Here is a 13,304-nt window from a genome sequence, read left to right as displayed (position 1 = left end):
GGGCAGTGTGGAGTGCAATTATTTGTGTTGTTGTGTCAACATGTATGGAACATGTAAATTAAAATGTTTGAAAGAATGCAGATGGAAGGAGGGGGTGCCTGTATTTCACTTTAGTTCTATGCATGCCCATCACATCTTGACTGGGGTGGTTTGTGGTATGTATGTGGTCCAGGGTTTTAGCCATGTGTTAAGCGCCATTAAGTGCTCAATGATATAAACAGACTCAAAATGTATTTGTTAATTTCTCATTGCCACGATAGGAGCTATTTTGCTTACCAGAATTTGTTTTGATCTAAGATCAGAAAGGTGTCAAAGCACGAGTATAATTTATGACCTAACTAAAGCGTGTGAAATATTACGTAACAGGGGCTTTAATTTATTAGTTTTTCAAATGGGAGTTGTAGTTTAACTGCATACAAGGTCAAGTTTTTTTTGCCTAGATGAAAACTCAAAGTACCATGATTCTCTTGGCTACTGCAAGGGCACGCCTACGCTAAATAAAAGCATCGACGGTAATCCTTCATTCCTAGAATCGGATGCGGATATTATTTTTCTGACTGCTACTTAACGTTAGTGTTTGCACTGTTAAAATCAGAGAATGGACAACTCTGGGAAAGAGAAGGAAGCGATTCAGCTGATGGCTGACGCTGACAAGAAAGTGAAAACGTCTGGCTCGTTCTTGGGAGGCATGTTTGGGTAAGAATGCTTCGGCAACGACGATGTCAATAAAGCTAACGTCCGTTAGCTCGTTTATCGTCACTCCGCATGCTAACTCAGTCTCTGGGTCTTATCACAGAGCTGTTTACCATTAGAGATGAATCATTGGCACCATGCCATCGAATGTAGCTAGCTCTATAATGCTACAAGATGTCGTTATGTGACCATGGACATCCTCTAAGCATGCCATAGTAAACATTTGCCATTAAAATAACTAACTAGTTGCTAGCTATAACCTCATGCATGCTTCTGCAGACAGTCTATGTTTAACCAGCTATAGTAACGTTAGCTAGCTAGCATTGCGCCTTCTAATTAGCAAAATTAGCGAATCTAAGCCTTGAAATATGTAGGTAATCTGTCATTTGGGCAGTGGCTCTGATGGTAAATATCTAACTAACCACCTTTTGGATGATTTGTGCACGTACACTTAGTGACTTACTATTGTCTGCCACAAACCAGTTACATTATTCCCTTTAAGTGAATGTAAACAACCTAGAAGCAGGTCACGACTCTTGGGCCTGTGCCATGAAGGCTAAGTAACATCCCAAAGGCAGGCGATTACTCTCCATGCATATATTTTTATTGTTCTTTGCGTTTTTTAAATTCTTAATCACCCATCGGGCCATCTGATACAGCACACCAATTCGGTCTTGACTTCTTTAACCATTTCTATGAAGTGTAAATCCTATATGCCACCTTTGTGTGCTGTATTTATGAATTTGCCTGTAATTTATTCCAATAGTAGGACCTAGGAGTAGGTGTGTCTGCCAGTTCCAAGGCCACTGCAATGCAGGTCAGTCCTGTTCAAGTCTCTGGTGTATCTAACCAGTCAGCCTTTTGATGATGTCTATTTGGCAGCTTTATCAAATTGCATTGGTCACATACACATATTTAGCAGATGTTATTGTGGGTGTAGCAAAATGCTTGTGTTCCTGGCTCCCAACAGTGCAGTAGTATCTAACCATCGTTAGCTGTCTGTCTGTACCCTACCTAGGGTCCTGTCTTTTGCACAATCATTTGACATGCATGGATTTTAACTTTTTATTTTACTTTTTGATCAAACTGTCCCCTTTGACAATTTCTTACATATGTGACATGATTGCCCAAAACACGGGGCCCTAATCATACCATACCATTGAAGAATTCTGTAGCATTTGGTGTACACACACACTAAGATTCACTGCATTCAGTTCCTGGCAGCCATCCAATAGTATTCCTAATGAAATGAAATGGCTCTCAAAAGGGCCACTAAGGTGAAAGCGATGGAGAGGTCTAAATCTGACTCTCCATCGTCAGAGAAAAGCCTACCTGGATGTCTGGCTTTGGGCACGGCTTTTCTACTGTACTATACCGGTGAACAACCATTTAAGATGCTGTACGAGGATCATACCAGATTGAGGTAGGCCTAAAGCCTTTAATTAAACGGCAGTCGACTTTAATACCGATTTTTCTAGACTGTGGCGATATTGTCTATATGAATGCAGGTGCCACTGTATTGAAGCCATCGGATGCAGTTTATCGTAGCGTACTTTCTTTATTGCGAGTGATAGGTTCAGTACACCTCATAGCATTCTGTATATGAAAGTAGGCTGGCCCTCTTTTGAAGTCTGGTAGATCGACGCATCACACTCTTTTTGTTTATAAAGCCCTGCATAAACTTCCGCCGTACCTTACATGATGAGTTATTATGGATAAGAGCAAGATTATTTTTACTTGTCAAACTGCAGCCAAGCATCGATCATGATGTCACTAGAATACGACCCTCGATATTTATTGGAAAGGAGAATTAAGGTCACCGCTGTGCACGTTGACCACCCTGTGAAGTTCATATCTTATTTCATCTGTAGCCTAATAAACGGCATGCGAGCCGTAGTGGGAGGACCACACAATATTTCATCGCGTGACTCCTCCCAAGTTTGCTTCCATGTGATGGTTATTATATCAATATTTCTACATAAAAGGGTTTCCACCACCATTTCTCGCATAATACATTATACCGACACAAAGATCCACCTTGTCTAGCGTATTTTGTTTTGTCGGAAAGGTTACATCCAAATTTGCCGCTTCCCTCAGGCCTGCCCTGAATCTTTTTAAATATCCAACATGTACTTTAGGTGCATAAAAAGGTTGGATGGAAACCTGGTTAGTGAGTGATTGGACAGCTAGAGCATCATTAGTCAAGAGTTGGAGGAAATTCCCATGGGGTCAGGGAGAGAGAGACAGAGAGATCGATACCGGCACCACCGTCCAACATGGCCGGCTGACTGATGTTTTCTCTCTCAGCGTAAGGGGTCTGGTCAATAATGAAAGTGCTGCATTGTAGTCTTTTCCTATATTAGCAACTTCACCCACATCTAAAACTGTATGATTACGTGGCATAGGTTTGAGTCTTGTGTGTTAACCCTATGTATTTTGCTCTCTTCTCTCTCCAGTGGACCTCATAAAGTTGAAGAGGCTTGTGAAATGTACTGCAGAGCAGCCAACATGTTCAAGATGGCCAAGAACTGGAACGGTACACTTCTGTGTGCTCTATTTCACACTAAACATGGTTGACCTTGATTGAACGATTAGCCCATTTAGTGTGTGTGTGTGTGTGTGTGTGTGTGTGTGTGTGTGTGTGTGTGTGTGTGTGTGTGTGTGTGTGTGTGTGTGTGTGTGTGTGTGTGTGTGTGTGTGTGTGTGTGTGTGTGTGTGTGTGTGTGTGTGTGTGTGTGTGTGTGTGTGTGTGTGTCTGACGAAGGTAGTAATTAAAACTAAAGCGTTAAATGCTGTCAGTATGGGAAGCATTGACTATACAGTGCTGTGAAAAAGTATTTGCCCCCTTTCTGACTTTGCAATTTTTTGATATCCTGGACACGGAATGTTATCAGATCTTTAACCAAAACCTAATGTTAGATAAACGGAATCTATCCATGGAACATTCTTCCAGGAGTCTTGACGATCATCCAGGTGCTTAGTGACAAATTTGAGTCAACCTTTTGGACGACATGGGTCCTGTTGTGTCTGGCGAAAACCGAACACTGCATTCCACATTAACCTCCCTGGGCGAGTCCCACCTAGTCAACAGCCAGTGGAATCGCGTGGCGCGAAATACAAATACCTCAAAAATGCTATAACTTCAATTTCTCAAGCATATGACTATTTTACACCATTTTAAAGACAAGACTCTCGTTAATCTAATCACATTGTCCGATTTCAAAAAGGCTTTACAGCGAAAGCAAAACATTAGATTATGTCAGGAGAGTACCCTGCCAAAAATAATCACACAGCCATTTTCAAAGCAAGCATATATGTCACAAAAACCAAAACCACAGCTAAATGCAGCACTAACCTTTGATGATCTTCATCAGATGACACATTATGTTATACAATACATGCATGTTTTGTTCAATCAAGTTCATATTTATATCAAAAACCAGCTTTTTACATTAGCACGTGATGTTCAGAACTAGCATACCCACCGCAAACTTCCGGTGAATTTTACTAAATTACTCACGATTAACGTTCACAAAATACATAATTATTTTAAGAATTATAGATACAGAACTCTTTAAGCAATCGCGGTGTCAGATTTTAAAATAGCTTTTTGGCGAAAGCACATTTTGCAATATTCTGAGTACATAGCCCGGCCATCACGGCTAGCTAATTTGACACCCACCAAGTTTGGCCCTCACCAAACTCAGATTTACTATAAGAAAAATTGGATTACCTTTGCTGTTCTTCGTCAGAATGCACTCCCAGGACTTCTACTTCAACAACATGTTGTTTTGGTTCCAAATAATCCATAGTTATATTCAAATAGCTCCGTTTTGTTCATGCGTTCAGGTCAGTATCCGAAGGGTGACGCGCGAGCGCATTTCGTGACAAAAAATGTAAAAATATTCCATTACTGTACTTCGAAGCATGTCAAATGCTGTTTAAAATCAATTTTTATGCTATTTTTCTCGTAAAATAGCGATAATATTCCAACCGGGCGACGTTGTATTCATTCAAAGGCTGAAAGAAAAAAATTGAGAATTCTCATGAACGAGCATCTCAGTCGCACTGTTCCCAGCCTGACCACTCACAAACAGAGCTGCTGTACTTCGCCCAGAGACTGCAGACACCCCATTACACTTTCTGGCGCCTTCTGAGAGCCAATGGAAGCCTTAGAAAATGTCACGTTACAGCAGAGATGCTGTATTTTTTTAAAGAGATGCCACAGAAGGAGAACAAATTGTCAGACAGGGCACTTCCTGTATGGAATCTTCTCAGGTTTTGGCCTGCCATATGAGTTCTGTTATACTCAGACACCATTCAAACAGTTTTAGAAACTTTAGTGTTTTCTATCCAAATCTACCAATTATATGCATATTCTCGTTTCTGGGCAAGAGTAGTAACCAGTTTAAATCGGGTATGCTTTTTTATCCGGCCGTGCAAATACTGCCCCCTAGCCCCAACAGGTTAAGAACCTCGTAGCAACGGCCAAACGTGGTGGAAGTGTGATGGTTTGGGGATGCTTTGCTGCCTCAGGACCTGGATGACTTGCCATCATTGAAGGAACCATGAATTCTGCTCTGTAGCAGAGAATTCTACAGGAGAATGTCAGGCTATCCGTCTGTGAGCTGAAGCGCAGCTGGGTCATGCAGCAAGACAATGATCCAAAACACACAAGCACGTCTACACCAGAATGGCTGAAAAGCAACATGTTTAAAGTTCTGGAAATAGTCTGGACCTAAACCCGATTTAAGATGTTGTGGCAGGACATGAAACTAGCAGTTCATGCGCAAAAACCCACATGTCGCTGAGGTAAAGCAGTTCTGCATGGAAGAGTGGGCAAAAATTCATCCACAGGGATGAGAGACTGATCAACTACAGGAAGCATTTGGTTGTAGTCGTTTCAGCTAAAGGTTTCACAACCAGTTATTGAGTGTCAGGGGCAATTACTTTTTCACACAGGGGCGTTGGGTGTTGCATAACTTTAATTCAACAAATGAAATGAGTATCGGTGTTATTTGTTCACTCGCGTTCCATTTATCTAATATTCGATTTTGGTTGAAGACCTGATAACATTCAGTGTCATAAATATGCAAAAATGGAGGCAATCGGCACTAGGTTGACATGTTTAATTAACAGTAGCCTACACACATGAAAGACTGGGAGTGTGTGCTGCCTACTCCTCTGTGGATGGAGTCACTGTGTTTTGGAGTCATTTTAGCTGTGTGATTCCTTCTATAATTACTCAGCACTATTCTTGGAGGGCCTTGAAGAACAAGGTGCAATGAATTTGCTTTATGTTTGTTTGTGTGTGTCTCCAGCTGCTGGTAATGCCTTCTGCCAGGCGGCCCGGATCCACATGCAGCTCCAGAACAAACACGACTCGGCCACCAGCTTCATCGATGCAGGAAACGCTTTCAAAAAGGCAGACCCCAGCGGTGAGATACCGCACACCGAAAAGCCAAACTGGGCCTTTAGGTTATAGTAAATGACCTCAAACAGCCTGCTTTAACTTTACTTTACTACATTTCAGTCCCTTGTGAAAGTAGCAAAAACTGCTGCACATTTTCCAGGGCTAATAGAAGTCTGTGGTATGTGTCAGTCAGATCCATACAGACAGCAGTGGTTGTGGCTCTAGAACGGTAACTTGAGCAGAATGGGCTCTACGGAGAAGCTAGTCTACTGGGAAGAGTGATAATGAATTAGAATTCCCAGTCATTTCTTGGTGTTACACACGATAAGTCCAAGTCTTTCTGGTACTGTGTCAGAAATCAGGCCACCCTGTATAGGTTGTCTGTTTGCATCTGACATGTGGGCCAACCATCTGCTCCGGGGAGAGAGCCATGCTATATTACTGACTATAAACTGGGTGGTTCGAGCCCTGAATGCTGATTGGCTGACAGCCGTGGTATATCAGACCGTACACCACGTGTATGACAAAACATTTTATTTTTACTGCTCTGATTACGTTGGTAACCAGTTTATAATAGCAATAAGGCACCTCGGGGATTTGTGGTATATGGCCAATATACCACGGCTTAGGGCTGTGTCCATACACTCGGAGATGCGTCGTGCATAAGAACAGCCCTTAGCCGTGGTATATTGGCCATATACCACACGCCCTCGTGCCTTATTGCTTAACTATATTAAACTGTGACTATATTGCAAAAAAATTGCCCTCAAGTACCGTCAGTAAATACTTACTGAGTAGAATTGAGTAGCTCTCCAGTGGGCTCTCCTCTTTACCTTTTGGTATGATTAAAATTGTAGGAAGTTGGGGCTGTAGTACCAGCCCTGGGATGGTTATTATTGAGGTTAGCCTGCCATGTTGTCGAGAGTGGATTTAATGATAAACCCGTCCACCGGTGGTGATGGAATTATAACCTACTGTAGATGAAATACCCAGCCAGCCACAAGGAAAAATAACATTTCATGTTATGCAACCTTGCTCTACGAGAGAATCGTAACGCAAGAGCATGCGTTGTTTCTTTCACTTCTTTCCAATTTTCAGAAATCTCCTTTTGGATTGTTGACCTTTTGACGTATGCATGCATCTAACCTACCCTAATACTGTCTGTCAGTCTAACTCTCCCCTCTTCCTTTAATGCTGCCAATAGAGGCTATCAAGTGCTTAAACGCAGCTGTTGATATATACACAGACATGGTAAGACAGACGCTCACAGACGGGGACATGCATGGCCAGAACCATATAACACATTGTCATGGTTCATCATCAGTGTTCTATGAATGACCGATTTATTTTCCTTGTCAGAATTTATCCTTTTGGCTGTAGTTGTAAAACTGTTCTGATAATGCAGGTTCTACTATTTCATTCCAATGCCATCCTCTCAATGGCACCCTCCCTATCGTATAGCCCAGCCCCCTTGAAGATGCTCCTCTCTGTTTCAAAAGAGGGTGATGTATTGCGTGGAGTAGCTGACGAAGGCCATTTCAACTGCAACATTTGTATTGTGACGCAGGCTAAATTTTGAAGTACTTGGCTTCTCTGTAAAGCCAGTTTAGTAATGATTTCTCTCCTCTCTCTAAAGCCACTTAGTAACGATCAGGGTCCAGAGTATTTCCTGGTCTGGTCACGTAGTAAGGTAAAATTCCCAGCCCCAGTATTGATTCCTGTCCTGTGTTTGGCTCGTCCAGGGAAGGTTCACCATCGCAGCCAAACACCACATCACCATCGCAGAGATCTACGAGTCAGAACTGGTGGATATAGAGAAGGTGCGTTTTGAATGTGTTTGTGCGTGTGTGTCGTCGTATATGGTTATTGGACTAGCAAGGTGTCTGAAGACTTGGAATAGTTTATCAATTTCTCGCCGTCTCATTTCCTTATTGGTTTACATTAGAAAGAAAATTCTATTATTTTGCCTTTTTTGGACCTCTACTCAGTGTTTTGGTTCCCATTCCCCCCTGGTCCTGCTCTAGGCCATCGCCCACTATGAGCAGGCAGCAGACTACTACAAAGGAGAGGAGTCCAACAGTTCTGCAAACAAGTGTCTACTGAAGGTGGGGGCCTATGCCGCTCAGTTGGAACAGTACGCAAAGGCCATCGAGATCTACGAACAGGTGTGTGTGTGTGTGTGTATTGTACGTCACCTCGGCATGCTTGTGGGTGCACGTGTGTCTGAACAGAAACTGATTTGTATATCAATGGTTTCCCAATGAGATGAATTGATGAACCCAGTGAATTGAGTGTTCGTGTGTGTTACCAGGTTGGATCCAGCACCATGGATAACCCCCTGCTGAAATACAGCGCCAAAGAGTACTTCTTCAAAGCCTCTCTGTGTCACTTCATCGTGGATGAACTTAACGCCAAAGTCAGTCGGCAGCATCATGTCACCTAGACCATAGGGGTTCAGCGCTGTTCTGATTTTTAAATGAAGCAGTACTCTGACTTAGTGCTTTGTATGAAGGAAAACTACATTTTTAATTTATTTCTGCAGCTTGCTGTTGAGAAGTACGAAGAGATGTTCCCGGCTTTCTCTGACTCAAGAGAGTGCAAGCTGTTGAAGGTATGTCACTGACCCCATCTAAAGCCTTCGATTTGTTAATTGTATCCCTTTATGGTGTTTATCGTGGAAATATATTAAAGTTATATTGTGCAGTTCACTAGATCTCAAAGCGCTTACATAGGATGTGGTTATGTCATCCACTACTATTGTGTAGCACCTGCACAACAGCCATTTTGCAGAAGCAATCTGACCAGCTACTGTAAATCACTGTTTTACAGAAACTCCTGGATGCTCATGAGGAACAGAACTGTGAAGCTTTCACAGAAGCAGTAAGTCTAAATGGCTCATTGATTCACAGGGCTGGCTGCTTTTTCCCTTTGAAAAAAATGTAGGTCTGATGTCGTTGCCTACCATTGGATTGTTGAAAGCCATTGACTCCAGTTCATGGCATTCACAAATGCAGTCATGCCAGATCAGTCATTATTTAAGGAAAAAAAGCATGGATTCCTTTTTAGTATTTGAAGAGGTGCTTAGATTGAGTCTTATTCCCTTTCAACCTCCCTCAGATTAAAGAGTTTGACTCCATCTCTCGTCTGGACCAATGGCAGACCACCATGCTGCTGCGCATCAAGAAGACCATCCAAGGGGACGAGGGAGACCTGAAGTGAGACCACGACAGGGGGAACACAGCGGCGCGGGACGCACACACGGCATGCCACCCCTCTCCACTACTTCACCCCTTACTCATCCCATATTGTTTTTGTGCAATGACTCAGTCCAGGTTCTTACATACAGAATGTCCAGGCAGTTAAAGCTGCTGCAATGTCTAGGCCAGGGGTCTGACTTTTAGGGAGGGATTTGAGGTTTTGGTCAGCTAAAATTAGTTTAATTTAGTAAATCTGTTCCCAAGTATTCCCACAAAAAAAAAAAAAGAAAGAGATATGCGATTGTGTATCAATGTAATGAAGGTGTGAAATTATTGTATTTGAAAATAATCTCTTTTTGGGCTTAGTTGTGGTAAATTTGCAGTGTACGAATTATGTTCTGGCCCCGAAACCATCCGCTCCTACAAAAATGATCCTGCGTCTGAATCTAGTTGCCTACCCTGGTGTAGGTATTTATAAAGACTTATGTACACTCTGTTGAATTCTATTATATCCGTGCTCTCTTATCGCCAAACTCTAGTTAGGATGTGGATCCAGTCACACCTCTTTCTGGAGGATAGATCCGATACATTTCCTGTTTAGTGGTGAGTAAACTTCTGAGAAGGCCAGAGAGGCATTCTAATACCAAGGCATTGATCACTGATGTTAGTATGGAGCGCACAAACACTGCATGATTTGTACAGTTGTAATTCATTATTCTATTAGGTTCAACAGATGTGACTTCATCTAGAAATGAGTATTTTAAATATATATTTCTATTGTCTTTGCTTGGCTTCCAACAGAAAAGTCTTAGAAGGGAAATTACTTATATCATAAATGGTTCTTGTAAACAAAGGTATTCCAGCCTGAGATGACAATGAATTGTTTCATATTTAAAAATCTTATTCTTGAAATGGACAATTGATACAAATACAGTTTATTTACAATCAAGACATGGCCAGAAAGTATATTTTGCTTAGTTGGTATTTTTTCCATATTTCTTATTCTGTATTATGAGGTTAGACACAATCTGCCTATGTGAGGCGACTTCCTAATTCTGCTTGTAAATTATTATTTTTTTAACGCAAAGCTAAGAAAATCCCTTGCCCTCTTGTAAGAGCAGTTTCACTTCTAATCTCCAGCTTGTTCTTTCATTGTCCCTCATGTTGATGTACTATGTGTAGTGAAGTTGTAACCATGTAGGTGTATGCTAGTGCATCCTCTTGCTGGCAACTAGCAGAGCTGCATTTCTTTGTGTGTGTATAGGTAATAGTGTTGTGCAACATTTCCTAGTAGTGATGAACTGCAGCAAGGTTTCTACTGAGTGCCCCACAACGTAGGGGGCAGTCAGCCTGCATATTAAGCTTCTTTCAGATGGAATGGTGCTCTTTTTATTTGGTCTGTATCTGATAATTAACTAAATAAAATCATTATCATTCTGTGGGTCTCTACTGCTATTGCTGTTTATCAAACTTAAGTCTACACAATTTGAATATGATATGTGCTTGTATTAGTGATAACGTTAGGAGTAAATGTCAAACATGTTACACAAAAGAAACCATGAATTAAGCATACTTAGGCAGAGATTCTGATTGCGGGTTATAGACTTTACAGCTTTTTCCGATCAAGCCAACATATGCCGCGTCAACCGTGAATGGGATCTCTGCCACTCAAGGACATTTAGACTTTTCCCAAAGCCACTCCTGCGTTGTCTTTGCTGTGTTCTTAGGGTTGTTGTCCTGTTGGAAGGTGAACCTTCGCCCCAGTCTGAGGTCCTGAGCGCTCTGGAGCAGGTTATCATCAAGGATCTCTCTGTACTTTGCGCTGTTAATTTTCCCTCGATCCTGACTAGTCTCCCAGTCCCTGCCGCTGAAAAACAGCTCCACAGCATGATGCTTCCACCACCATGCTTCACCGTAGGGATGGTGTCAGGTTTCCTTCAGACGTGATGCTTGGGATTCAGGCCAATGAGTTCAATCTTGGTTCCATCAGACCAGAGAATCTTGTTTCTCATAGTCTAGGAGTCTTTAGGTGCCTTTTGGCAATCTCCAATCTCTGGCCACTCTACCATAAAGGCCTGATTGGTGGAGTGCTGCAGAGATGGTTGTCCTTCTGGAAGGTTCTCCCATCTCCACAGAGGAACTGTGAAGATCAGCCATCGGGTTCTTGGTCACCTCCCTGACCAAGGCCCTTTTCCCCCCAACTGCTCAGTTTGGCCGGGCGACCAGCTCTAGGAAGAGTCTTGGTGGTTCCAAACTTCTTCCATTTAAGAATAATGGAGGCCACTGTGTTCTTGGGACACCTTCAATGCTGCAGAATTGTTTTGGTATCCTTCCCCAGCTCTGTGCTTCGACACAATCCTGTCTCGGAGCTCTATGGACAATTCCTTCAACCTCATGGCTTGGTTTTTGCTCTGACATGTCTATAAAAGGTTCCACAATTGATATTGCAAGTGTGTGCGTTTCCAAATCATGTCCAATCAATTGAATTTACCACAGATGGACTCCCATCAAGTTGTAGAAACATCTCAAGGATGATCAATGGAAACAGGATGCACCTGAGCTCAATTTCGAGTCTCAAGGTATCTGTTTTTTATATTTAATACAGATCGATTTTTATGGAGATGTATTTATGCTGATTTGATTTCCACGGGGCAACAAATTGATTCAAGGGGTTAATGGCAGTACAATATCGGAACCTTTTCATATAACTGACGACAGACTTTTCTCCTAAAAGCCCACTAAGCAGTACAGAGACACTATTCAAATGTGTGCAGACTTGTTACAACTTCACTAACTGAATTTGTCCGTCTGTGACCAAGAGAAAGTGCTCGTTTCAATTCTATGAAATGACTCAGTATTTTTTTTTATGTCGAAAGCTCTAAATCCAGCTGAGAATATCACGTCGAGATGAAACCACAACTGTTGGGACTCGCTAGGCCCCTCAAACTCAACTGTGGACCTCAAAGCCAGTTCCACTGTTTTCTTTCATTATTCCCCTCTAATCAGGGACTGATTTAGACCTAGGACACCGGGTGTATGCAATTCATTATCAGGTAGAACAGAAAACCAGCAGGCTCCGAAATGTGGGCCGGAGGCTCATTACGGAGGGTGTGACGCAATTGCGGAGCCTCCGGAGGCTTTCGGAGAGCAAATCGAACTCCATACTGCATCAGCCGTGTGTCTCCCAAATTATATAACAATGTGAAGGGCTCCTTATAGCTCTGTATAGATCCGCATTGACATGAATAGTTGACGGTACGTGGGGGCGGGAGGTCCTGTATAAACAGAGAACACTTCCTTCACAACAGCTCTGCTCCGCGAAGAAGAATGAACGTTCTGACCTCTGCGGAGGCCGCGTCGCAGTAAATGCTAGTCCATTTCAGACATCGGATTGCCCATGCAGAGCCTTTAAGAGTTGAATACCCTTGCACTAGACCAGGGTTGTCAAACTCTTACCATGGAGGGCCTAGTGTCAGCAGGTTTTTGTATTTTCCTTACTAACTAGGGCCCTTAATTCATCAATCAAGTACAAGGGAGGAGCAAAACCCACAGCCACTCGGCCCTCTGTGGAATGAGTTTGACACCTGTGCACTAGACTGTCCCCTTTCATATGCTGAATCCCAGAGGGAGGGTAAATCGATTATTTGTCTGGATCTGCCAGAAAGTGTGACACTTTACTCCCTATGCAAATGTGCGGTCTGAAACCTGACACTTCCAAGTCCGTTCTGCTGAGAGAGTGGTAGCTGAGTAGATGGAGCTTTCGGGGCACTGGACCCTACGACGTTCACATATGGCTTTGTACACCAAAATGTCGGTTGGAACCTATCCAGAACGGCTCAATATTTTAGAGGTTAAAAGCCGCAATACCTATAACCCACAATCAGATTCAATCCCAGCCTTAGTTTCAAAAAGACAAACCCATAACTTTTCGTCAACAGAGTAGAGGACAAACATAAAATATGAATTCAGACCCAATAAATAGACAAATAGTCCCTTCCATA

The 13,304-nt window shown here is 42.5% G+C and overlaps 1 protein-coding gene across 2 annotated transcripts; it reads left to right on the top strand.

Moving 5' to 3' along the window:
- Positions 1 to 491: 491 nt before the first annotated feature.
- On the top strand, positions 492 to 10,740 carry LOC115174475 (beta-soluble NSF attachment protein). 2 transcript variants are annotated; one of them, XM_029733025.1, is made up of 10 exons: positions 492 to 696; positions 3,150 to 3,229; positions 6,015 to 6,131; positions 7,311 to 7,357; positions 7,849 to 7,926; positions 8,131 to 8,271; positions 8,418 to 8,522; positions 8,649 to 8,717; positions 8,936 to 8,986; positions 9,224 to 10,740. In XM_029733025.1, exons 1-10 carry the CDS (start codon positions 599 to 601, stop codon positions 9,323 to 9,325), a joined length of 888 nt encoding a protein of 295 aa, XP_029588885.1. In that variant the 5' UTR covers positions 492 to 598; the 3' UTR covers positions 9,326 to 10,740. The 2 variants fall into 2 exon arrangements, with proteins under 2 accessions (XP_029588885.1, XP_029588886.1); XM_029733026.1 differs by lacking the exon at positions 7,311 to 7,357 and having other exon boundaries at positions 510 to 696.
- Positions 10,741 to 13,304: the final 2,564 nt, after the last annotated feature.

Source organism: Salmo trutta, chromosome 35 (genome assembly GCF_901001165.1).
Source record: "Salmo trutta chromosome 35, fSalTru1.1, whole genome shotgun sequence".
Taxonomy (NCBI): Eukaryota; Metazoa; Chordata; class Actinopteri; order Salmoniformes; family Salmonidae; genus Salmo; species Salmo trutta.
The sequence above is the reverse complement of the archived record's forward strand: the minus strand, read 5'-3'. Positions and strand labels throughout refer to the sequence as shown.

Excerpts from the sequence above, each read along its gene's own strand:
- LOC115174475 (XM_029733025.1), top strand. The coding sequence starts at position 599 with ATGGACAACTCTGGGAAAGAGAAGGAAGCGATTCAGCTGATGGCTGAC. Across the intron at positions 8,523-8,648 it reads TGGATGAACTTAACGCCAAA|CTTGCTGTTGAGAAGTACGA; the intron begins GTCAGTCGGCAG and ends TTATTTCTGCAG. Across the intron at positions 8,718-8,935 it reads GAGAGTGCAAGCTGTTGAAG|AAACTCCTGGATGCTCATGA; the intron begins GTATGTCACTGA and ends ACTGTTTTACAG.